At 53.2% G+C, this 25,713-nt stretch overlaps 1 protein-coding gene across 3 annotated transcripts in view; it reads left to right on the top strand.

The window, feature by feature from the left end:
- The window catches only part of DIS3L2 (DIS3 like 3'-5' exoribonuclease 2), a 193,903-nt gene that overhangs the window by 167,560 nt on the left and 630 nt on the right, over positions 1-25,713 (top strand). For all 3 annotated transcript variants that reach the window (XM_074590908.1, XM_074590909.1, XM_074590910.1), the window contains 6 exons: positions 15,257-15,440; positions 16,634-16,720; positions 21,309-21,456; positions 21,728-21,858; positions 22,098-22,202; positions 22,866-22,967. In XM_074590908.1, coding sequence (XP_074447009.1) covers positions 15,257-15,440; positions 16,634-16,720; positions 21,309-21,456; positions 21,728-21,858; positions 22,098-22,202; positions 22,866-22,967 — 757 coding nt within the window. The remainder of the gene's footprint in view (positions 1-15,256; positions 15,441-16,633; positions 16,721-21,308; positions 21,457-21,727; positions 21,859-22,097; positions 22,203-22,865; positions 22,968-25,713) is intronic.

The raw sequence follows: 25,713 nt of genomic DNA on the forward strand, positions 1-25,713 counted from the left end.
CTCAGCGTGGATCAGTCCCTTTGGCAGTGGAGCAGGAAGGGACACAGGGTGGCGTGGGCTGAAATGCTGAGCTAGGGCACGCTTAGTCCCCGCACAGGCACATCGCAGTACGGCTGTTTTTTTATAATGATCTTTGATAGTTTGTAACGAAGCCAAGCTGTGGGAGGAACCACACAGCAATATTTCATAATAATTTTGCCCCAATTATATGAGGACTGTGTGTATTCGAGCTGTCCGTGTCTCCCTAAACACCACATGCACACTTCCAAGCTGCATGTCCGATGATCAGTACTGATAAATGCAATAAACTTCACGTGGTGGTAGAGCTGCACCAGGAGTCTGAGAGCCCGAGAGGAGGCAGAAGTGATGTATTCCCCTGTTAAGCTCCTTTTTTGTGTGTGCGTACAGCTTGGTTGTCCAACAGATCTGTCTGTTAGATGGCTGTTAACCTGTTCTTATAGTCCGGAGTGCAAGAAGTCGTTTGTGCGATCCTCTTCTCTGGCAGTAGTGGGGCTGCCCGTGGGAGATGCCCTTAGCTGCAAACTAAGGTACTGCAGGGCAAGAGTTGCAGTAGCTCTTGCTTCCACGAATGACAGAGTTTTACGCGCTGAGCTGAAGAGCACAGTTTGAGGCAGGACCTGCTCCTAACTGATCCTAAGTTTGCCACTGCTGAAACCCTGGGCTGGAATAAGGCTGTGATAATTAATGGAGGTTAAAGTGCTCCTTCTGCCGGCGAGCTGGTTGGAAATGGAAAAGAAGAACCTGTCACAATTGTGACTGGCTCTAAACTGCTGTCAGGCTCTCCTCCTTCCCTTCCCCTGCCCCAAGTGGAAAATTGTATTGGAAAGCAACAGTTAGAGCACTTAAATCTTTCCACAGTTCATTTCAAGCTCCCTTTCTTCTTCCCAGCCATTCCCAGGCCAGTTCGGGGCACGGATGGGAGACTGCGTCTCTGGCTGAAACTTGCAGGATGTTAAATAACAATGGGAGAGTAGCTTTCAAAGAGGGCATAAAGTGCCTGGATCGCACGTACCATAAGCTGTATTTCCCATGCTTCAGCCGATCCCTGCATTGCTCCTGAACTGCTTTCTTTCCATCTGGGGTCTGTCTGGGTGTGTTATGGAGCAAGCTCAGGCTGAAATGGGGTTGGTACCTCTCCTGCTGCTGAGGGACACGTTCCCACAAGCATTCACGGAAGTTGCTGGTGTCTGTCATGTCCAGACAGCAGTAAGTGAACATGTGAAATGTGGGCAATAACAGAAGCTGTTGAACCCCCTGTGGTGGGTTACCATGTTCACGTAATCCCTGCCCTTTCCTGGGTACTTGGATTGTCTGTTTTAACTAGCGTGTGTGTCCCTTTTCTCTTAACACCTCTTGGCGCGGTGTTGCTGCTGCAGGCACTGGTTCTGAGTGGGTTTGTCCCCTGCTGAAACTGGTCGGTGAAGGGCATCTGATGGAGCTTCACTGGCCTTCTCCTCAGCTGTCTGGATTTAACAGGTTGGTCAGTTGGAGGAAGGTCCCAAAGCTTTTACTCTGTTGTTATTGAATAACTCTTGGTAGAAAGCCGGGCAGCTATTTTGGTGTCGTACTCCAGGAAAGACATGGTACCCCATTTACCTTCCTCAGTGCGTTCCCGCCTGTTTGACTAGAGCATCAGGGACCTACTGGGAGGCAGCAGTCATCACGGCCACTTGCTCTACTCCCATCTCACAGTATTTTCAGAGCTTGTGAAGAACAAAGGAGGTCTCTGTTCAGTCTGAGCTTGGAGATTGCAGTGCGCCCCAGCCACGTGGGCTGTTTCAGGCTGGTACTCTCAGATTTGCAAACAGTTGACCCAGCGTGTAGATCTAGTGGCCAAACAGAGGTCTAGGACCCAAGTCATTCACATTGACTGCCAAGCGTGAAGGCATGACAAACTGGGTTGCCCGGAGGAAATGTGACTGGTTGGGGTCCAACCACCATAAGAGATCTGACTACTGAAGTCCTTCTGTGCCACGATTGTGCTTCCAACAGCAGGGTACTTCCAGGTGGTCCCTTGCCCTGGTGATGCCAGACTTGGGCACTGGGAAAGTGGGGGACATTGCTATACAATCCAGGATAGTGATTTACAAACAAAAGGCGGATCTAGTGTTGTTCTTCCTTCTTCTAAATGTACAGAGCTACCCTGGTCATTCAAGGGTAGCCTGAGAGATGCAGCACCCGGAGCCAGGTATCTGTCAGGCCCAGACTGGACGCTCACCAAAACATGAGGATATATGGTTTTATTTCTGTTTTGTCATTTGGAGATTACTACTCAATGTCTGTAGGACAAGAAAGCTTCGGGGCATCTTAGGATATGCCCTGTGCTCCAAGAGAGGTTGTTGTTTTGGCTTTGCAACGCTCATATGCAAAGGCAAGAACTGATGCCTGAAATGCTCCTATTCCAAGGATTAAAAGGCACTGCCAAGGCCCTGCAAGATGACAGTGTTGGAAATCTTATCACGATCCAGTGCTGAGATCTGTTGGTTTCAGCAGCAGAAATGTGCTGACAGATCTGTGTGTCTGCTTTTTGGTGATGGTAGATTTTTTCAGAAGGTTGGTCTGTGCTGCTGAACTCTGGCTCTAGCTCGCAGTTCAGAGCCTGCAGGGTAACATTGCAAGAGTTCTTCTTCATCACACCTGTATCTTCATTTTAACCAAATTTTCCTTGATCCAGTAAAACCCTGGCCCAAAGGAGCAGTTTCAGGATATCACGGTGGATTTAGCTTTGGTTCCTCTGCTCTTAGATGCATCTGAGGCAACATAAAAGTCAGTGGAGGAGCTAGAAGGAGGAACTAGGTTAGCTCGCTGGCTGTGACAGCCAGGGGTTTGAGACATTTGCTACCTTCACCCAGCAGCGTGTGAGGTTTTGCAGACCTCAGTGTGAACAGAGCTTGTTCCCTCTTTTATACGATCTCAACAGAGGGACTGTGATGTGAAATAAAACCCTTTCTTACTAATCCAGCTCTGGAAAGTTTCGTATCCAGCTCTGGGCTTTAAGGATGTGATTCTTGCTTGCTTACAGCAGTAGGTCCTGTGCCACCCACCCTTACCTCTTATGGTCTCATTGAAACTGCCTCATCTGTCCGTCTGTCTGTAAATAGCTCCAGCTGGAGACAAACAGCCCTCTGTCACCACAACTGTGCTCCCTCCTCTCTGACAGCAAGCGTGCCATTCAGCGCCTGCTCCCTCGCCGCTTGGCTTTCCCTGTTGTGTGTCAAGCTCCGGTAGGATGTTTAGCCGTTTCTTCTCAATCCCATTGCATCAATGAGGCTAATTTCAGCCTGCTGTGGTGCGTGGGCTCACTGGAACGTGGCTATAAATCCAGACCTGAACATTTTCTTGTATGGATGGGGTGGTGAAATTGCATTGGTGCCTTTAACCTCAGGCTGTCCTTAGACCGAGCCAGGCTCATCACAGCCCCTACACCAGTAAATCAAATAGCTTTTGCATCGATGCACATAAAAGTTAAGAGAGAGAAGTTACAGATGGAAAAGACCTGTTGTACCTTGAGTCTGTCCCGCTGCAGAGGGGGTAAGGCGCTCTCAGGAATTTACGGCATAGCTCCAAGCCTGCCCACTGAGGCCAGGCAGGGTGAGAGTCCTGCCTGGGGGAGATGTGGGGGAGACTGCCTAAATTTCCTGCAGCTTTTCCATCCTGCTCATCTCTTTGCATTTCATTCCCTTGGCTTTATTTTTGGGAAAGAATACTGTTATTGATTGTCTATTCAACAAACCCGATACATTCGTTCTTCTGCTCATTGTTTTTCACTTGGGGCTATGCCTGACTTTTCTTTAGAAGCATGTTTTTCTCACCTAATATTTAGTTTAAGATTGTAGGAGCTGGATATAAAACCTTCTGGGACGTTTTAATCTGCCAAGAGGCTGCCTGAAAGCAGAAGTTATCCAGAGTGTTTCAGTAGTCCCTATTTAGAAAACATCACCCCCAAATCCTGTATTGCCCATTTCCCTTTCATCCCCTTGCCAACTTTTATTGGTTGTTTTAACCCCGATCTGCTGCCCGTGTCCCCCGTAGCTCGCTCCCCTCCCCCTAGGGTTTCCATGTCTTTGAAAGTCCTGGTAACCAGAAGGTTCATGTGTTGTGTTTCGCCGTCATTTCAAACCAAGAATAATACAGCCAGAGCCAGCTGGATCCCTCACTCTGTATTGATACAACCATTCCCCTTAACCTGCCCACACTCCGTGCTACAACTGCAAATGTGAGGTTGAAGCAGAGGGGTGATGGACAGTACTGTGAGCCCTGCTCTACGGCCACAGCCATGGCCCTGCCTGGAAAGCACCACCCCTAGCAGAGCATCCCACAGCCAGGGAGCAGCTGTGTTTTGGGTGTTGTCCACTGGGGACCTTGCTAGGTTGAATGTGTTTTCCTGACATGGGTCTTCTCAGAACCAGTGGTCCTGGTGGTTGCTTTAGTTCCCTTGATCTGCAGCCAGTTTCTCCTGAGCAGTCCTCCTCCAGCAAGGCCCTTACTAAAGGCTGGCCTGTCCAGGTGATTGCTCCTCCTGGAGGTCTCTTCCTATGAGCCCAAACAACACTTAGGAGTGTGGTTAAGGACTGGAACCGGGACCCAGAGGAGCTGTGAGATAGTTGACATTGGAGATTGCTAGAACTGAACTGGAAAAGGCCAACTAGATCCAACTTTGAAGTTATTGTGCATTGAGCAGGAGGTTAGACCAGAGACCTGCAGAAAAAGAGGGCATTACTTTGCAAGTCACTGCCTGGCTTTCACTTCATGAGCATCGGGGGTACACATTGGGTTGTTGTGCCACCACTGCCTTTGGCTGCCAAATTATTTAGACTACTTTTCATGGGTTCAGTCTTTTGAACTTTTTTGGCTAGCTTTTGTTGTTCATCTCTTCATGAGCTTCTACAGGTTCCTGCTTGTTTGCCCCTGGGTCACATGCTGGTTGATATATGGATGCTCTCCCCAGTTCTTGGTCATATCAGACTAAGCTTCCAGTCTGGGATGTTCATCCCCTCTGTATTTCCCCCTTGTCCATCAGTTAGTCTTCTGCTTTGAGAGTAATCAACTCTTCAATGCCAGGTAAGCCAGGAAAAATCAAAGCCAAAGACTGAAGGGAGAAACACACACAGGGTGTGTCTGTTTCCTCAGCAGGAACGTCTGGGAGAGCTGGTGGGCAACGTGGTACAGGAAGGCCGGTTCTAGCAGTCTGTGACTCCCTACGGCACTATCAGTTCTCTGGGTGATTAACTGTTTGTTTCTCCCTTACTGAAAACTTGTCTCAGATTAAACCACCGTAATAGAAAGCTCTGGTTCTGGAGCGATCCGAAGTGCAGGTTAATATTTACAAGCTATCAGCTTCAGGTTTTATCTCCATCCCTTGCTAGCACGGAGATTAAATCCTTTTTAAAATCCCTTTTGAACTTTCTGGTTCATGACATGACTTTAGTAAGACATGTTCCATATGAAACTGGCAAATGTCTTAACAGAAATGTAAGTTTTTCTCATCCTTTTAGGGACTAGTAACAGATGAGGAGCCCCCTACGTACAAGGGGCCATGGCTTTTTAATGGAGTGGAAGTGATGGACAGTATCTCTGCAGGATATTCGTGCTAGGAAATGTCAGAATGTTATTTCTGCCTCAGTGGCTTAAGATCATCTGTTTACCTAATGGACTCTACATTTGCATTTTGCAGGTGTTGTGTTAATATTAATGTGTTGTCTGAATTGTTAATATTCCTTCGCTTCAATGTTACATTAATGAAGGCTGCAGGGGATGGAAAAAAGACCTGACTAATTAATTAAATGGGCAAAAAGCATCTTTAACTTTCCATCGTGCTGCCCTTTGCTTTCACCTAATGGGTCTTGGCATTTCTGGTCAGCAGCCATGTAACACATGCTGCTGTATGGAGCACTCAGTGACGGACTTGCTAATTTTTCTGACCCATAAGTCACTTGCGTAAACTTTTAACGGCGAGGAAAACTGCTTTTCATTCCTGCTTCCTCCTTTCAGTGCGAAATGCAGCCTGATAACAGGCGGTGCTGGCCTGACGTGTGGGGCCAGAGACTTTCCCGTCAGGAGAGGGTCTGTCTGCATTTCTTCAGGAATTCTTTCCATTCCCCTCTTAGCCAGACTCTGGATGACATTAATATTATGTGTCTTGTCATAAGCTCTGCTTTTGGAGACAGTGGCATATCAGGCTGCACCTCTCAGGAATGTGGACTGTCAGTCCTGCTTTGGGCGCTGGTTGTGAGGTATCTTCCCTCTCTTCTGCACCATCCCAGACCCAGGCTCTTTTGCCCACTGGCAATTCCCACGGGCCAGAGAAAACTGTCTCGGGTCCATACTCTGGTCCATACTCTGGTCCTGGGCAGCATCCCTGCTCGGGAGCATCCTAACGCGTTCCTGAAAGTAAGGTTTGCCAGCCCAGGAGGTGATTGTCCCCATGAAATGCTGAACAGGGCATTGAGTTGCGTGCATTAGTGGTCACTGCTTATCCCTCCCCTGCCGCGCTGCAGAGAGGGAGCAGGGCCCTGGCCATCGTAGCTCCCTCTGAGAGACGAGATCCTGGTAAGCTGGTGGCTTCATGGAAGGACAGACTGGATCTGATACAGACCCATGGAGAGTCAGGCTGGGATTCCCAGTCGCACAGCTCCTGGAGCTAAACGCAGGGATTGCACACCCTTTCCGGTGCTGCCATCATCTCCTCCTTGGAGAAATGTGTAGGCAGGGCGAAGGGGCTTTATTTTAAAGGAGGACTTTTGAACAGCACCGTCACCTTGATGCTGACATCCAGCACGAGGTGGGGGGTCTGTGCAGCAGCGGCAGCACTGGAGGCTTTTCAAGGAGGGGGTAGACGCGGGGCTGTGTGCCCACACTGGGCAAGCGGCACTCTGTGGGCTTCTTTGGAGCCTGTGGAAAAAGGGGAAGGTCATCCCTGGAGGGAGATCTTCCCCTGTCTGCGATGCTGAGAGTGAAGTCCTCTGCCCCAGGCTTGAAAATGTGATAGTTCTGAGAGAATTGTGGAGAACGCCGGAGCTGGGACCGAGGGAGCCCGCTGAAGTTGTGCCTGCATGTCCTGGGTGGCCCAGCACATGGGTGCAGGTCTCAGCTTTCATCCTCGGCCTGTGGCAGCTGAAGATGCTGTTTTGGCACAGAGGGGCACTTCAGCTTCATGGCAGGAGTCTGAAGGTTGTCACCAATTTGCATGAGACGGAGCACACTGCAGTCATATTAATATTTAATGAAGAGGCGCAGCCTGCAGAGATCGCGTCCTCTGCAACGCTCGCTCTCCAGTTCCATGATGTTTTCTTTGCCACTTGGATCAAGATGGGATCAGGGTGGTGGGATGGGCGGGCGTTGACTTTATCCCTTCCATACAAATCACAGAGCATGTTGTGGAGCTCTGTGCTCCAGGTGGGGAACATTTGCCATCCATGCAGCTGAGCACCAAGAGGTGCCAAAGGCTCCGCAGCCGCTTGTGCCGTCTTCAGCGCCCGACGTCTGGCCTGACGTCGTGCTGCCAGATTAAGTCAGCTCTTTTATGTAACGGGGCTGCAAAGTGGCATCGATAGTTTCAAAGGAACTTAAGCAAATGGTTGAGGTTTTTCTAGCGGTCTAAATCCCTGTGTGCAAACCCAGTACATCAGGCTTTAAGCAATTAATTCCTAATCATGCCAAATGCCTTCAGTAGCCCAGCTTTAGTATTGAGAGCTTAAAACGGTTTTCCACCGTACCGCAGTTAATTTGGATAAAGCAAAGAGAGTGGTCTCATGGTGTCTCCAGCCTCAAGGTGTGAGAGTGGCCAGTAAGTGACATTTGTATTCAGAAAACCCTCCCATGCATTTGTGTTGTAGGCATCTATTACTGGGAAGGCACCATAGCTAATAAAAAGGGCATTCATTATACCCCGGAAAGGGAGTTCATTAGAGGGAAAAGCCATTCTAGTTTAGTAAGAAATGAATCTAAAACTGCCTCAGAGCTGCTATTCTCATCAAGTTTCAATGTTAACAGTTTTAACCAAGAGCTAATTGAGCAATCTCAGAAAGTGGAGTAATTCCATTATTCAGCTATGCTTTGTTCAAGGCGACCGCTAGCTGCGAAAGGAGCACAAATGACTTTCATCAAGCCAGGAACCGCCAGCGTTCTTGCCTTTTACTACTTTTTCTTTCAAAAAAAAAGTAGGGCTTTTGGGCTTTTGGCAAGTGTCGTTGGCAAAGGGAGCTCCACACCAACATTGCAAGGCTCATATATAACACTGCGATCCAAGTTTTTGGATGAGAGGGGATTTGATTTTCATAACTCTTCAAGCTGTTCTGGAGTGAGTGGCTGAAGATGGTCCTGTTCGTTGGATAGGCAGAGTGTCACCAGGAAGACGGTACACCATTCTTGCAGGATTTTGCATGGAAAAGAGCCATCGCAAGCGCCGGTCCAGCTACTCGCCAAAGAGCATTATTCTGTCATTGGCTGCTCTTTCAGGAGATGCGGGATTAGCTAATGTTACTTTTAGAAGGGCTTTTATAGAAACCTCTCAAGTTCCTTTGCTTCATGGAAGAGCTGTAATCAAAAATAAACGTACATGATTTAAAGAAAAGAAGAAAAAGTCATACCGCGTCCAGCGTCTTTGGACTTAACGCTTTGGAGAGAGTATGTTGGTTGAACTGTGATGCTGTTTCTTTGGCGTTTTCCTTCAGCTGATTCTGCTGCTGCTGTTGGACATGCACAGGACTGTTTGCAGCCTTTTGCAGAAGGTGACTTTCTCTTGGTGAATGCAGCAGGATTTAGAGTCATATTCCCAGGACGTGGCTATAGATCTCTTGTTTGTTATGAGATTGCGCTGCAGCAATAATCCCCTTCAAACCAGCAGAGAGCCAGGGCTCTCATCGACGTACTGCCCTTAGAAAGGGGACGTATATCCATCAGTGTCTTTAGAGCCTTGTCAGACTCCCACAAACACGCCAGGGCTTCCTTTTCTCAGCCCTAGCCTCCCATGGCACTGTTTGTTTCAAATGCAAACCAACTGTGATGCTTTCAAAGCTCTACTGTCACAGAATCACAGAATGGTTCGTGTTAGAAGCGACCTTAAAGATCATCTAGTTCCGACCCCCTGCCATGGGCAGGGACACCTCCCACTAGACCAGGCTGCTCAAAGCCCCATCCAGCCTGGCCTTGAACACCTCCAGGGATGGGACATCCACAACCTCTCTGGGTAACCTGGGCCAGTGCCTCACCACCCTCACAGTCAAGAATTTTTTCCTGATATCCAATCTAAATCTGCCCTCTCTCAACTTGAGGCCGTTACCCTGTGTCCTATCATAACACTCCCTGGTAAAGAGTCCCTCCCCATCCTTCCTGTAGGCCCCCTTTAGGGACTGGAAGGCTGCTATAAGGTCTCCTCGGAGCCTTCTCTTCTCCAGACTGAACAACCCCAACTCTCTCAGCCTGTTCTCGTAGCAGAGGTGCTCCAGCCCTCTCATCGTCTTCGTGGCCCTCCGCTGGACCCGCTCCAACAGGTCCATGTCCTTCTTGTGGTGAGGACTCCAGAGCTGGACGTGGTACTCCAGGTAGGGTCTCACCAGAGCAGAGTAGAGGTGCTGTCCTATCCCTATTTGGAGCCAGCATGGAGCTGGACACCTGAGGCAGACGCGTAGCTATGGGTTGAGAAACCAGAGGCTCTGAGTGCTGGTCAAAGCACAGACTCATGCTGAGCCGGGATAGTAAACCCATCTGGAGAGGGGAAGGAGTTTGAACAGCAAAAGCCTTGTTCCCTGTGCAGGAGGGAGCAAGTGCTGTGAGGGGGAGACAAGGTGGAGAGGAGCAGATGGGATTTTGTCATGGGATAGGGGAAAGAAATTTGGTAACCTTTGCAGAAATTATTTGGTCACATTTGGCTCAAGTCTGAGATGCTGGAAAGATGCTGGGATTTACCTGGTGGCAGCTCACCCAACTGGAGGGACCACTATTGGAAGGGGGGCTGAGACTGCAGCTCAGGACGGTGCAGCTCTGTCCCTTTGGGAGCATGTTTCCACAATGAGCTACACGTGAAGAAAAGACCAACTTCTCCAGCCTGTCAATAGCAGGAAAAACCCTGCCGTGGGAGAGCTATGTGGTATTTTGGGTTTATCTCTGAGTCTGTGCCTCAGGTATGAGAACATTTCCAATGCCTGGGATACACCCAGTGGTTACATCTTGCAGGAGGGGATGGAGGTGAAGAAGGTGGCGTGGGGGAAGAGCCGCACTCGTCTGTGCAGCCCTACCTGGCTGCCATTTGCGCTGAAGCCTACGGGTCTGTTACACTGGTGGAACAGCAGATGTTTTAATGTCACGTCGCTTTAACCGAGCTGCCTGCCTCCTTCCTGCACTTACTGGATTGCAAACAAAGTACTCCTTGTCTCTCCCTTGCAGCGAACCTTGCTTGGCTAATGTCATTTGTCAAGTTAATCAGGGAGAGTGGGCACTTCGATGGCTGCTGCATAGCCTGGCCGCATTGCCATGGAAACAAGCAGCCAAACATGCATTTTACTTGCCCCACTTCACTCTGCGGAGATTTGGCATGAGAAACAAATATTTTATTTGCCATCAACCAACCACTTGCTGAGGATGTGAGTATTTTTTCAAGGTTGCTATCAAGAGATTGCGAAGGGTCTGGCTTTTTATGGAGCAAGTAGTAAGGCTGCTACTAAAGCAATTCCAGGATCTGAATGTGCAGCTCCTCTTCCCCTGTCCCTCAGATGTTTGGCTCTGACAGTAGCCGTGCGAGAAGAGTTACAGCCCAGTAGCGTGGGTTTGGGGCTGCCGTTAAGGCGTCAGCAGTCCTCTTCAGGAGGTTTCGTAGGTGGCTATTTGCCTACAGGACCCAAGACCATCATTTAAGGTACTTTGAAAAGCACCAAGCCCTGTGTTTAAGAGCATCTCAGGAGCCTGAAATCTCCCCATCAGTCAGTGGGATGTAGGAGCCGGCATGCCTCGATCACGTTTGAAACTCAGAGGCGAATGCTTTCGAAAACGGTACACTCCGGCTGACCTCTTGCATAAGGCAGGCTATAGAGTTTCACCCACTAACTCCTGCACCAAGCCCATAACTCATGAGCAAAACCCGGGTACTGAAAGAGCCGGCAGAAGATGCTTACACATGTTACAGGGCTCACAAGCCGTCCCGCCCCTCCCTCTACTCCCTCTTGCATGTGCACATGTTAAATGATGCATTGAACAGGTTTGGAAACGCTCCCTCCTGCAGCTCCGGTGAGCAGGACAGCCGGGATCTGCAGGCACCGACGGGAGGGACAGCCACCTGCTGACCCCCAGCGTGCCCCACGGGACGGCGGAGGAAACCTCGCATCAGCACAGAAAGGGCAAAAGTTCAGATCAGATTGTTTATGGGATTTTATGGAGCCGGGAGCCAAGGATAGCTCAGCTAATCCAGAGGAAACTCTAGCGATGGCGTTAGAATGCATTTCACATGGGATTCATTCAGCGCGCGTTCAGATGGACCAGTCTTTCTGTCTCCATTTTTTTAGCCATGAAATATTTTTCTTTGCACTCCCGTCTGCCAGCCGCACCGAGCCAAACTCCGAGCTAGGCTGTTTTAAGAAGAAAAGAAAAAAAAAACCAACCGAACCTCTTGTTGTTTGACCTGCCGACAAGTTAGCAGGCCTTCAGCGCAGCTCCCAGTAACACCGGTGCCAGCTGCTGGTCTGGCCCCCAGCCGCTGCCAACCAGCCTCCGTTCCCGCCTGCCTCCGCATCCATTGCTTTTTTTCCAAATTGCGGCGTAGTGCTGGCCGAGCTGAAGCCCTGGGGAGGACGCTAGCTAAAAGTGAAGCTAAAAGGCCACGTGCCTTTGCTGTGCCCTCCTGCTCCGCAGCACCCAAAGCTTTGCCGGCTTCACGGGCTGTCCCAGTCCTGGCTCATCCTCCTGAGTCTCCAACGTCCCGTCCAGAGTCTCAATGAGAATGAGGTTTTCCTTTTAGGTGCAGTGAAACCGCCACGTTAAACTGTTCATTGCAGATCTTGGCTCCCTCCTCATGTCCTGAGCCACAGACCCCGTTCCTCTGCAGAAGAGGTGACCCAGCTTAACTCTGGGTGCAGGTGCCAGCTCCTTCACTGTCCTCAGCCCGCTCCCTCTGACCCCGGCAGGCTCTCACATGCTTTGGATTAGCCCATCTATGACCTGGCCCTTCTGGAAGCTGCTTTCTTCTCCCCGGGGACTAAATCTTGATGTTTAAAACAAATCTGTCTAGGACTTAGCACGGAGCAGCCCCACGCTGTTCATCCTTTTCACACTTGCAGGGCTGCTGCGATGGGGTGCGTGTGGGGAGCAGCTCTGTGACCCCTGGGTGATCCAGAGCTGGCAAGGACCCTCCATCTCTGCAGGGTGTTTGGCATCAACCCACAGGGCAGCAAGCCTCCCTGGGCCACTGTGCTTCATTAACCTGAGCTGACATGAGCCAACCCATCAGGTCCTGGGGCTTCTCTTCCCTCTGGATACAGGGCAGTGTCCGACCTCATCTGCGTTATCTGCTCCTGGGAAGCCCAAACCGCAGCCACGTCTCCTGAAGCCTTCCTCTGCCTTTGGGTGAGCAAGCAAGAAGAGTAGGTAGCTTCTTCTCTCTGAATATCTGTGGTCACATTCTGCACGCCCTGCCGTGGGTGCAAAGCTCCTCGGTACTTCCTGATAAGATTTTCCTGCCCATGCAATCAATCCAACCGTGTGCTGGGTACCTCCTTTTGATGGGGGCTGTCTTGGATGCCGTCTGGGGCTGGTGCTCCAGGTGTGGGTGTGCTGAAGGGGGAGAGGATGGGGTTTTGCAGAGCAAAGCAGGATATATGTGCTGTTAGTTTTCCTTCAGCTCTAAAAGCATCCCTGGCAGGCAGGTTCTCAGGACCTTCAACTCAGTGCTACCTGCAATATCAGAACAAGGTTATCCCCAGGAAGATTTAAAAGCCTCAAGCTCCAAAATAGTAAAACAAAATACAGAACTTAATAGTGAAGTGGAAATTGCATCCAGCCCGAAGTGTTGCTGGAGGTAACAGGTAAAGGCTTCACACTCTAATGCGCCGTGGGAGCAGGAATGGCAGGGGCTGCTTCAGCACTCACTTAGAGTGTTCATCTCTAGGGCATGAGATAGGCAGGTTGCGCCGGTGACGAAGAGGAGATGCTGTTCACGGCTGTTTATTGCTTTGTCTTTAAAAATGGCTTTGCCTCACACTCTGTAGAGGCCACATTTTGAGGGAGGCACAAGGACTCCATCCATGGCCAGCCTTTGCCCGCACATGCATCTCTGTAGCTGGGGCTGGCACAGGAAATGTCTCTCTTTTTCTTTGCACCACAGCCCACAGGAAGGAGAGGTGCTGCCTTTCGCAGCCCGTGCTCTTTGCTGTGCCTTGCTGCGAGCTGGCTGGGGCGGAAAGGGCTTCCCAGGTATGAGCATGGGCTGGCAGAACCTCGCACATGTCCTCGGGCCACTGTTCCCCACGTGCAGTCTACAAGCACTGCAACAGCTGGGTGAGAGCTGGTGGGTCCACCCGCACCCAGGAGATGGGGATGGCCGTGCCGGAACCCGCCGGGTGCTGCTCCTTGCCTCCCATCCCTGGGTGCTGTGGAGCCGGGGTGCCCAGCACCCTTGGGCCATGCTGTCCCACAGCCCCCCAGTGCCGGTGGCCATAGAGGGACCGATGTTGCCATCTGCTGGCTTAGCTGCACAGGAGCAGCAAGAGCTTGGCTCGACCTTCTTGGAAGCTGTCGGTCATGAGCGTGTACAGACCCTGCTCCCATGCCGGGCTGTGGGCGCGTTGCCCACCTCCTGACCCAGCCCTTCCCCTTCTGGTAGCATCTGCCTATGGGCAGGTGTTTCAGGGGACAGGATGGGTGGCCCATTCCCACTTGGGCTGTGCTGCTCCCCATCCCTTCCCACACTGCCCCAGCACGAGGGTGTCCCTCCTGCCCTCCCTGTGGGGTCTGGAGTATTTGGCCTCTGGCACAAGACACTCTGAGGGAACCCACAAGGCTCTTATTAAGGGAGCTCCATCCCATTAAAGATGAACATTTCCACTGTTGATTATCACCGTCAGGTGCTTATTCTTCCTCTGGATTTGTCTTTATTTCCTTTCTCTTTCGAGTTCTTGGCAAGCACTCCCAGGCTGGGAACGCATCACTGCTGCAGCAAGGGCCCCGGGAGCACAGCACCCTGCACATCTCACCCAGCGGTGGCCAGGGCCGGGACCTGCAAGAGCACCAGCTCCATCCCGGCTCCCCCAGCCAGCCCTGCAAAACCGCTGCTTTGCCTGCAGGAGCCACAGGGCTGAGCCGGCATAATCAGTGGCGGCTCACTCAGGCATTGCTTGGAGGATGAGGTTACTTCTGTAAATCTATTATCTTTTTTGGCAATTAGCACCAGTTAGGAGCCCTGGGAATACATGCAGCAAATAGCAGGAAGCCCAGTTAAGCACATCTCTCTGCTTATCTGAGCCCAGTTAAACAAGTCTCCTGTGGCACAGCCCTACAGCTGGTAGCACAACCCATAAATGCTCCGAAGATGGTCTCTAGCGCCGGGATTGCTTTTCTTTGCAGTGTGTAGCCCCAGAGATTTCCATTCGATGCCCGTATGTTCAGAGGTGGCAGGGGGGTGCTCACCCCAGCCTGGGGTACCCCCAGCAGTCTGCAGGTTGCATGGAGGACATGCAGAGTCCTTGCCATCGCCTGGATGCCGGAGGCGGCTCTGCAGCGAGCTGTGCCGGTGGCTTGTCCTGCTCAGGGACTGCGCTGCATCTTGCTCTGGGTGGGAGCCCAGCGCAAAGCCCGGGCTTGGTGGCTGGGCTTGACCACACATGTAGAGCTTGGGATGGGGGGGCAAGCGAGATGCTGTTTTCTCTGGCCCAGGAAGACAGCGATCTATGTTTGTTTTCCGTGATATCTCTCACACAGTGTTTGTTTTGCTTGTCGAGCGTTTCAGGAGATAAAATGACCTAAAGGGAGATTATTTTATCCTAATTTAAGCTGTCAATTTATCACTGACTTCTGCTTGTCTGCGCCAGCAGGACGGCTTGCTCTGAGTCCCCAGGGAAACCTCAGCTAGAAAGTGAGAATTTGGAGGGGGATTTGCTGCAGTCTCACATCTAATCTTTGCTCATAACAGCAACTACGAGCTGCTCCCCTGTCCCCCCGTGTCATATTAGTTCCCATCACTATGGACTGGCTTGGCTTCCCAGGGGACTCCTCTCTCTAACCGGGGCCCGGGATTGTTTTTCTCGTGCTGCAGGCTGGTGGAAGAGTTCATGCTGCTCGCAAACATGGCCGTGGCCCACCGGATCTACCGCTCCTTCCCCGAGCAGGCCCTGCTTCGCCGCCACCCCCCACCCCAAACCAAGCTGCTGAAAGACCTCATGGAGTTTTGCAACCAAGTTGGCCTTGACATTGACTTCAGCAGCGCGGGGAGCCTGCATGTGAGTGCCATGGCCCCGGGCTGTGGGGGCAAAGGGTGGGCAGCTGTGTGGTGGCGTGTTTGCAACAGCATTTGATTTATTCCCTGTCTTCCCCCTGCCCAAGCAGAGCTGACAACTATCCCATGCCAAAACAAACCACCTCCCTCACTTGCTATTGACCCCACCAGCTCTGGGCAAGGGTGGCCCAGCCTGTCCTGGTTAGACATGTTGTGCATGATCTTAGAGCAGAGCAAGGAGGACCTTGGAAGTGACCCCAGTGCTGCCCTCTCTGCAATGGGAAGGATGTTTCAGTGCAGGAACACTCACTGGGACACCCACATTTCCTTTCTCTTCCTTCTCTCAGCAGATCCTGGGCAGGGCATTTTCTCTGTACCACAGGAAAAATAGCTCTGCAAGGGGTTGTTTCTGTCTGGGCTGCTGAAGGTCTCAGGGAGGGCAGGGTGGGGAGCGGGGTGACTGGGAAGGACTGGAGAGCGGTGCTGGGAAAGGTCAGAGGCAGGCAGCACGGGAGGTATCTGACCGATCCTCCAGCGAGCGTGTCCTGAGGCTGAACTCCAGCTGAACAGCACAGTGCAGGTTCCAGGATTTTCTTTACTCACCGCAACTGGACTGTGGATAATCCTCTGTTAATCCCATCCCCGCTGGCCTCCCGCACACCCCTCTGTCGGCTGGGGCTGCTTTCCCCTCTTGCTGGCTGCGCCGAGGCTGTGTTGGCACACGTGGGGCTGCGCATTCAGCTCCTCTCCTGCACTTTGAACCCTCCAGCCCTGCCTCGCCACTAGCCCCAGGCAGTGACCTCCTGTACCCACGTCTCCCCAGAGTCCCATTAGTCCGTGCGCTGAAGCTCTCAGTAGCTGGACAGGAGCCAGGCACGGGTCAGGAAAGGGGCTACAGGCGCTCTCGCATGCTGCACGTCTGGGGACGGAGACAGCGGTCCCCGTGCCCCGGGTGCTCCCTACTGCTGCCCCTGGGAGGCGAGTCAACACTCCGGGCTGTGTGTGCCATCCTGTCGGGGCTGCTGGGCCCAGAGTGAAAACCCATTTTCACGTGCGCTTTTTGGTTTATGAGGAGATTTGCAGGGGAAGGAGGAATTTGGCTCTGACAAGCTGCTGTTTGCCCCAGTAAGGTCTGCCTGGGTCCCCCTACCACCGTAGCTTGCCAACACTGAATGCTCTCTCTCTTTTCTCCTCCAGAAAAGCTTAAATGAAACATTTGGTGCTGACAAATACTCTGAAGCCAGGAAAGAAGTGCTGACCAACATGTTCTCCAGGCCCATGCAGGTGAGAGAAGCACTGTGCTGTCGGACACATCTGGCTGTAGCTGTCTGCTGTGGCTCCATCTTCGACCCTCACCCCTTCTGCGTTACCATAGCTCGTTCTTATGTAGAGGGAGAGTGAATGGACGCTGAACACGCTGCTGTGGGGCTGCCAGCAGCTTCCCCCAGTGCCTCCAGCCCCAGGCAGCTGGCAGTGGGGGTATCCCGTGGGCAACAGAGCTTCACTGGCTGGTGGGGTCAGGCTGAGTTTTTCCTTGCCCCCCATAGTGTCCCTGTTATTGCTGGTTGGGATGTTTCACCCTTGAAGTTGCACGCGGGATGTTAGCAGAGTCACAAGGACCGAGCCTGCTCTGTGAAGAGCTGGTGGCGGGCTCCATGGTTCCTATTTGTGCCATTTCTTCGCATCATGGTATCCCAACTGGTCCAAAGAAGGAATCAAGAGTGAGGATGTGGTAGGGGTGTGGGACTGGCCTTAAAGCAAGATAATGTGCCCAGACACATGCCCTTAGGAGCATGGAAGCTCTGGAAACCCTTTGGTCTCCCTCCAGACCAAGCAACCTTCTGTGAAGGTCTCTGCAATGGAGGCTTGTGCTGCTCACACTGATTGTCGTGCTTGGTGCATCTGCAGCTCAGTATACTTTTTTGGGTGCTTGTCGTCATCAAAAAAAGTTTTTGTGAAGCATCTTCCTTTCTACGTTTGCAGCTGGGCATAGCACAGCCTCTTCTGAGGGTAGTCCAGCCCCACAGGAAGAAGGGGCACGTTCCTGAAATGGTCTCTCTGTTGTGGCCTGCTTATCGCTGCAGGAATGAATCATCTTCCCAACATCACTCATTTGACTGTCGCTCTTCTAATTAGCTTATTTGCTCCATTTACTCATTAGCAGTTGCCTGAAGTCCTGCTGTACTTTAGTGACTCAATGCTTGCTTGCAAGTGGAATTGGGGGCTGAAGCCGTTCAGTAAATCACCCCCTCGTGTATGTGTCCTGCTCAGGAGTGCTCCTCTGTAAAGTGCAGGGAGTGTCCTCTGGAGCTGGCTGTGTTGTGCTAGATCCCACGTCCTGCTTTGTCTTGTCCTGGTCCCTTCTGTCACATCTTCTTTTTCTGGTGGGAGGTGCTAACAGGTGAACGCTCTGGTGACATTCGTTCTCTGGGATCCCTCTCTAGTCCTGCTGACTGTGGTGCAAGCCTGAGCTTTGCCAGCAGCAGCGCTTGGAGCAAGCCTGGCGGTGGGCCAGGAGGGATGAGCAAGGAGAAGGCAACTTGGTTCTGCCCTGGCACCAAGGAGAAGATGAGCCTTTTGGGGACCCGCTGACTTGCTGAAATTTGGCCTCTGTGGTCTCCTGAGGCTGTGGTCTGAGGAGTGGTGGGTGTACTTTGAGACACCTCCCAGTGGCTCTTGTTAAGATTTAGCCCTGTGAATACATGTCACATCCATATGCAAAACAGGTATCAAGGTTTTGGGGTGGAGTCTTCTGCAGAGTAGATACCAGGCAGGAAGTTTGGGGAAGAAGAAAGAGGAACTTTTAAAGGAGATATTCCATGAGATATGATTTTGGCAGGAACTAGATTCGTTTCATCATCAGAAGACCAAGGTGCCTGTGAGTTCAGGTGTGCTGTGCAGTCCACTCACACCTGGCAAACTTGCTGTCTGGCACAGTCCCGTAATAGGCAAAACCCGGTTTACAGCTGAGCCCATCAGCCCTGCAGGGCAGCCTGTGTCTGGGTGGTGAGCAGCATTCCCATCTGCTGGCATTCCTGTCTGCCAGCATTCCCCGGCAGGATGGCATTGCCGCGCGTGATGGTGTGCTCTCATTATTGGAAGTGAGAAGAAGCAGAAATCTGTCTTGATCCTGGGCTGAGCTTATGCAGTTGACCATTTGCTGAACTATTGTTTAGCTTGGAAATAGATTTTCAGACTTGCCCCAAGCCCTCTGCCAGGTGAGCAGACGCTCCCCTCCTGTCTTTAGGGCTTCTTTCCAATCTGACCCAGGTTGTACTCGTGGCGGTGGGTGCATACAGCCTCCAGTCCATAAGGAAGGACCACGGCACTGTGGGGGTGAGAGACATCAGTGTTGCTCTCTGTGGTTTCTGGTCCCTGACCACACTCACTGCGGGGTGGACTCACATCTCCCCAAAATCCTGAACAGTTCAAATTCCCACTGGTGTTCTACTGCTGCATGCAGGGGAGGGGTAGTTTAACGCCGTGTCAGTGCCCTTCTGAAAGGGCAGGCAGCTAAATGGAAGGAGCTTTTCTGGGAAGGAGGACTTTTTGCTGTCTGCCACCAGTATTAGAACAGATGGGAGAATTGGCCCCATCCTGCCCGTGTCCCCGGACACCACGGTCCCTCACTGGGGAGGGAACAGATCTGAGCGTTGGCAGCTGCAGAGCACAGCCACACAGGGGCCCGTGCCCGTGTCAAGGACTGGGCCATTGCTCTGACAGATGGCATGGCGAGACCGTCTGGGCCCAGGGCACGGAGGAGTCACCCGTATCCCTGCATGCATCGCAGCTCCCAGTGATAAAGCTGGTGTTTCAGGGACAAGGCTGCAGTTGAAATCAGCCAAAACGAGCTGCCCACAGGTTTAACACGCGGTTGTACCAAGCCTGCCTCTTCCATCTTTGCTGCATGCTGGTCAAGACATCGGCTTCTTGTAGGAAGAGGGAGATGGGAAGGAACTGGTAATGCATGTGTCTGGGGGAGCGCCTGGATTGCCATGCCAGGAGCCTCGTAACAGATGAAGGAGCAGCGACATATCATTTTTCAGGGGCTCAGTCACTCGGGGATTCAATCTGTCCGTGAGAGCAAAAGCCGCCCCTGGTTGGCTGGGGCTGATTTATTTCCAAGCTCCTTGTGGTTCTCCAGGGATTGTGGCAAACCCTGGGGATTTGAGACCACTTGTGAGTCAAATCTGTTAATGAGAAAACATCTGCTTTATGCCAGGCTGGTGTCACTGGGTAACGCTCTCATGGTGGCAAGGATGGGTATCAGATATGTGTCGGACCGGGCTCCCTGCAGTGTGTAACCTTACTGCAGCCCATAGGAGTATTTTTGCTATGATACCCAAGCTGACGCCAACTTTGTGAGGGTCATGAGCTACCAAGAGGGTGTCAAAAATGGAGCTGGGTTTTGCCAGCACATCCATGAGGAAGAAGCGTCCCAGGCAATAGCAAGCAGCGTGGGACCTTCAGCATCTTTTCTAACTTAAAACAAGGCAGGGGTTGCCCTGTGCTGCTGGGCAGATAGATAGGGAAGGGATGAGCCCTTCCCAGTGTCTTTCCCATAGCAGGGATTTTGACCTGTGCCATCAAATGGTTATGCTCAGCTCTCTGCCTACCTGGCATTGCAGGGACCTTCCTCCCTTCTGCCTGGGAGCCTGGCATAGGTGCTGTAAACCCCTTGTAATCCCATGCTGTCTGTCTGCACAAGGGCACTCATGTCCCGCAGCAGCCTCCAGCGCTCGGCGTGTCTCCCTGCCCGGCCGCGCAGAGCCTTGTTCGGTGGGAGCTGAGCTAATTGAGTGTAGACTGTACTTCATGGAGTCCATCAGAAACAATTTAATTCTGGGTTGTGGAAATTGGCAGCTGCCACGGCTCCTATCCCAGCTCTTGGGTCTCATAATAAGGCCGGGACCGATGCTGCTTTTTTTAACCTGCTCTATTTACTTGCCCGGATCAGTGCGGTGCTGCTCAGCAGGAGCTGGCTGTGCCGCTGGGTCAGAAAGCGGAGGATACAGCTGCCCAAACCGTGGATCCCAGGACGGCTCTGTAATCAGAGCTGGCTACTCCTGTTTTTTTTAAATCACTTGCTCTAATTTTTAAACGGGTTCATTCAATCGCCACTGTGCTGTGACCCTGCCGCAACCCCCCTGACCTGCACAGCCTCCCCTCCCCGCCTGGGCTCGGCCCCGTTATTTTCCCAGCCCCGAGGGCTGGTGTTTCACAGATGTAAAAATAAAAGCTGTAACGTGTGGGATAACAGGGGCGGCGCAGCCAGGAGAGGTTCCCGCTGAAGAGGCTGCTGGGCAGCACGGTGCCGCCGTGGCCCCGGTGTTCGTTGAGCCGGGCAGCCCAGCCGCTTGGCTTCCCAGCTGTGGTTGTGGGATGGAGCAGCAGGGCTGTCTCCTCCTCGGTGAACGAGGAACACTCATCCCAGCCCCCAGTGCTCCCCAGTGAGGTGCAATGGGTGTGCGGAGCCAGCATGGGAGAACCTGGCATGGGAGCTGCTCTGCAAGATCCCTTGTTGGGAGAGCATCCACGGGGACATCACAGGACAGGCTGGGCTCTCCCCTGGAAGACAGGGGGATGGTGAATAAGCCCTAGGGCCTGAGCAGAAGCAAGAGACTGCTTAAATCCATGTGTGCTGTGAAAGTTGATGCAATCCTTGGGGCCAGGCAGGGTCAGCTGCCAGCCAGCAGCTCGCTGCACTGTGCTGAGTTCCTGCAGCACCCGCCTTGTCCCTGTGCAGCCCAAACTGAGCAGCAGGTGAAGGACCATCAGCTGCTGGAGCTCCGTCTGGCAGACACAGACCCCTCCAGCCTGGTCCTGCCACCATCCTCACTCACCCCCTTCCCTCGCTTCTCACCCCTTTCAGATGGCTCTCTACTTCTGCACTGGCGTCCTGGAGGACGAGACCCTCTTTCGCCACTACGCCCTGAACGTGCCCTTCTACACGCACTTCACCTCGCCCATCCGCCGCTACGCGGATGTCATCGTGCACCGTCTCCTCTCCGCCTCGCTCGGTGGGTGCCGCCCGGCCGCTTACGGAGCAGCTCTGGGTGCTGCGAGGGGAGGGGGTGGCTGTGCCCGGCACAGGCAGGACTCCCGGGTCCCTGCCTTGCCTGCCACAGGTGCTGGGTGCTCGGAGTCTGTGTCCCACGGGGTGGCTCCCTGGCACGTGGGTGCCCTCAAATAACAGGGTCATGGAGGTGAGCTGGGCATCTGGGTCCAGGGTGCCATGGTGTGGCTCTGGAGCAGGAGGGAGCATGTCATTGTCACTTGTCCCCTTCCCAGGTGCCAGCTCCCCCATCAAGATGGAGAAGGAGGCCATCCAGAGACAGGCAGATCACTGCAACGACCGGAAGATGGCTTCCAAGAGGGTGCAGGAGCTCAGCGCTGACCTCTTCTTCAGCATCTTCGTCAGGGTAGGAGCCAAGACTGTCTTCCCCCCGGGCATCTCTGGATTTCCCATTGAAGGCTCAGCCTAGATGCCACCAGACAGCAGGCTGCGTGGGCACCCAGCTGGCCTTGGGGAAGGCAAACTGTGAGGGGACACACTGAGCAACCACCACTGCCAGAGCTCCAGGACCTGGAGATATTGGCCCCACTTTAGGAATGGCCGGATGGGGGATGCTGGTGTAGTGACAGCCCTGTCTCTTCGCAGGAGTGTGGTCCTCTGGAGTCAGAGGCCATGGTGATGGGTGTCCTGAACGAGGCCTTTGATGTCCTGGTGCTGAAGTTTGGAGTCCAGAAGCGCATCTACTGCAATGTAAGTACCTCACCAGTGTGAGATGGTGCCAACGCTGTCTCACCAGAGAGGGCTGCAGCAGCCTGGCATCACCGGAGGCAGTGGCTGTCCCAGTGCCCTTCTGTGCCAGCCCCACAGCTGGCAGAGCTGCACCCGAGCCGGGCAGGCGTGAGGGGCTGGAGGGGTCTGGAGCAGCCCAGTCTCCGAGGACCAGCTTCTCCCCGCTATATGCTGGGGGTGATCTGGTCTAGTTAAAAGAGAATAAAGGCAGATTTGGGGGAACAGAGATCAACATGGGGCTGAAGCAAGGAAAGGGAGAGAGGCTGGTTTTCATTTCATTTAATCAGATGGTATATCTGGGGTTGTGACAGCACCATTGTTGGCCAGCACCTGCGGTTAGTGACAGCATCTTCTCTTAATAACCTGGTTATATGGCTGGCAATGACATCTTTAAACAGGACATATAGCATGATATATGGGCTGTTTGTGTATCACAGCAGCCCCTGATTTACGTGCTAGGCTCAGGCTCACAGGCTGCTGCATCCCGGTTGTTAAAGAGCTGCAGAGGCAGCGTGCCGGGCAAAAGCAACATCGTCCCCATCCGCAGGCGAAGTCGGAGGGAGAGCTGAGTGGGGGAATGTTGCCAGGGCCACAGGCTGTTCCAAACATTCTCCCTGCCTGCAGGCACTGCCCTTGCTGGGCTTCCACTTCCAGAAGGTGGGAAGGAAGCCGGAGCTGACACTCATGTGGGAGCCGGAGACACTGGAGCAGGAATCTGTGCCCCAGGTAAGACTCCCCAGCACAGGACAGGCTCACAACACCATAGGTCTGGCATGGAGGCTGAGTGCAACAGGTGGATCCTGTGGTCTCCACAGCGCCAGCTCTGGAACATAGGACTACCTCGCAGGCTGTCAGGTCCTGCTCTCCCTCTGTGTCCCCTCCCCAGCAAGCCTGATCTCAGCCTCAACCTCCTCTGCCATCCAGCCCCGCTCTATCTCATCGCTGCCCCTGCATCTGACCCCTCCACGGCCTTCAGACTCTGTCCTGCCTGCTGTGTGCCCTGCCTTCCAATTCAGTTTCCTCCAGGAATTGAATTAACATGCTGTTTACTTCCTTCTTCCAGATTATCAATTAAGATGTTAAGTAAGATCAGGCCTAAGGCAGCGCCTGTCTAGACCCTTCCCCCATCCTGGCATACCTTGCTCCCTCGGTGGCAAGGCCCTTCCTTCAGGTTTCCATCCCTGTGGCAGGGTTGAGACCCAATTAGGAGGAATTTTTTAAGTCAGACTTCCTGAGATGCAGTGTCAAATGATTTAACAGCATCTAGAGATCTCTCTCTTGTGTCCCTGTCATCTATTAACTTGGTAACTCAATCAAAGGCAGCAGTCACATTTGTCTGGCTTGATTAAGTGGTGCTTCTTTGCCAACTTTTGTCTGGCGTCGCTATAAAATCACAGCTGTGTTGACTCCTGCGATCCCTGGCTGCTGCCTGGGCAGGGACAGGAGGGATGAATCCCAGCTTCTTCCTGCACCGCCCCGGGGGCTCTGCGTTTAAACCCCATTTCCAACCAAGGCCAGTGCAACCCATCCTTGTCCACCTGGGGCTGGATGGAAAGGGGTCCTGACACAGGGCTGGCTGACCCCCCCAGCTGTATGATGCATATCCTGGGGAGCCCTTTCCTTCCCAGGGGAGGTGTTGCAGCCAGAACCGGCTGAGCTCCCCGGCTGCTGCAAGCGTTTCTGCACCCCTCCCTCCCTTTGAAGCTGAGCGCTCCGTTCTCAGCTTGGCTCAGAGAAGCCCCTGGATGCGGCCCGAAGTGGCCTCAGTTCCTCCTTTCCTACAGGAGCGGATATCACTTACACCCTAGCAGGGACCCGCATGAAAAATGACGCCCCAGCATGAGCAGGGCCCATTTTGGTTAAGCAAACACTCGGCAGTAGAGGAAACTCCTCCACGAACCTTCCACACCTCCTAAGAAAACACCGGCGCACTCCCCTGGGAGCAGGCTCTGAGCTGTCCTCCCAGCCAGCAGATCCCCAAGTCGATAAACCTCCAGCCTTGGGATGAACCGGATCCCAGGGAGCCATGCTGAACCATGGGAAATGTCACCCAGACACCCCATGGCACCGAGTCCCCTCAGCTGCCCACCTGGTCCCAGCACTTGGCCTCCGCTTCCCGGTTTGGCTCAGCCTGGCCGGATAGCAGGAACGTCGGGGAAGGCTGTTTGTGGGAAGCCATGCAGGGGTCTGTGCTGACTGTCCCTGCCACGGAGGGGAGGTGTTGCCCCCACCTCTCCCCGAGCTCCAGGAGATGGCCAGGACCTCCGTGGGCATCACTCAGGGCTTGAGTATGAAGTGGATCTAAGACTTGAGGGTTTTGATGTGAAATTGTGCTGTTCCCCAGCGGTTCAGCAAAGGGATGGGGCTGGGTTGTAAGGGAGAGCCCTGATAATCCCCATTTGACTCCCTCAGATGTGGGGGGCTGCCCCATGGCCACTGCCCCCCATGCTCTTGCCAGTTGGGGCGGGCAGGCAGCTGGTGCTAGATAGCCAGCAGCCATCTGGGCAACCGTCTGCAAAAGGATTTCCCTGTGGTTTGCTCCTCACTGGCCACTTTGATACGTTTAAGTGTCAATGAGATTTTCCTGTTCTGAATGATTAATCTGGAGCGGCCGGCACTGGATGAGCTGGGAAGGATGTGACAAGGTTATGCCGGTGGCTCTGTGCCCGCTCCTCCTGTGGGCCAGCCCCGAGCAGATGGCCCCATTGAGCCCTGACGCAGCGCAGGGCTTGGGGACGGGCTCTGGCAAGCGAAGGTCCCAAATGCCTGGCTGTGGCCCCAGGGCAGCCTCTTCCCAGTGTCCCAGCCAGCCCGTTAACTGTGCCTCATGGATAGACCTGATCAATGCTTTACGCTTCTAATCCATACAATTGCTGGAAGAGATGGAGTCAGAGGACCGGGGAGGTAGTAGCAGTCACCAGTGCGTTTCTGAACGGGAGGGATTGATTTTCTGGGGTCTTTATTGCCGTGCGTCTCTCCATCATGCTCCCTTCACAGGTCTTCTCTCGCTGCAGGGATACGGGGGGGTCGTTCCCTCCTTGCAGGATGCTGAGAAAATGCTCAGCATCATGTGGAAACCCCTGCTCACCGCAGCTCACCATTGGCGCTTGGCCAAGTTGCTTCATTAAGGGATGATGTACGTTCTCCAGCTTGAAAAGGGAGGCAGGGCGGGCTTCAGGGGAGGTTGGGACCTGAAGCCGAGGGCCCAATCATGCACGCTCCTTCCTGGACTCTGTGGGGAACAAGACTGGGGCCTGATCAGGCTGGAATAAGTGAGGATGTTTTAGGAGGCTCATTTAGGTCGGTTTGGATTCCCTGCCTGGCTTCGCAGCCCCGTGGTGGTGCCCTTGAGGATGCTGCATCCAGCCCCAGCCCCAGGAGCACCCTGGGCCCCAGCAGAGCTATCTGAAGCCATCCCGCCCCATTCCTTGGCTCCCAATGGGTGCCGCAGCAGAGGCAGCAAAAGCCAGCA

The sequence above is a fragment of the Larus michahellis genome, chromosome 6 (genome assembly GCF_964199755.1).
Source record: "Larus michahellis chromosome 6, bLarMic1.1, whole genome shotgun sequence".
NCBI classification, from domain to species: Eukaryota; Metazoa; Chordata; class Aves; order Charadriiformes; family Laridae; genus Larus; species Larus michahellis.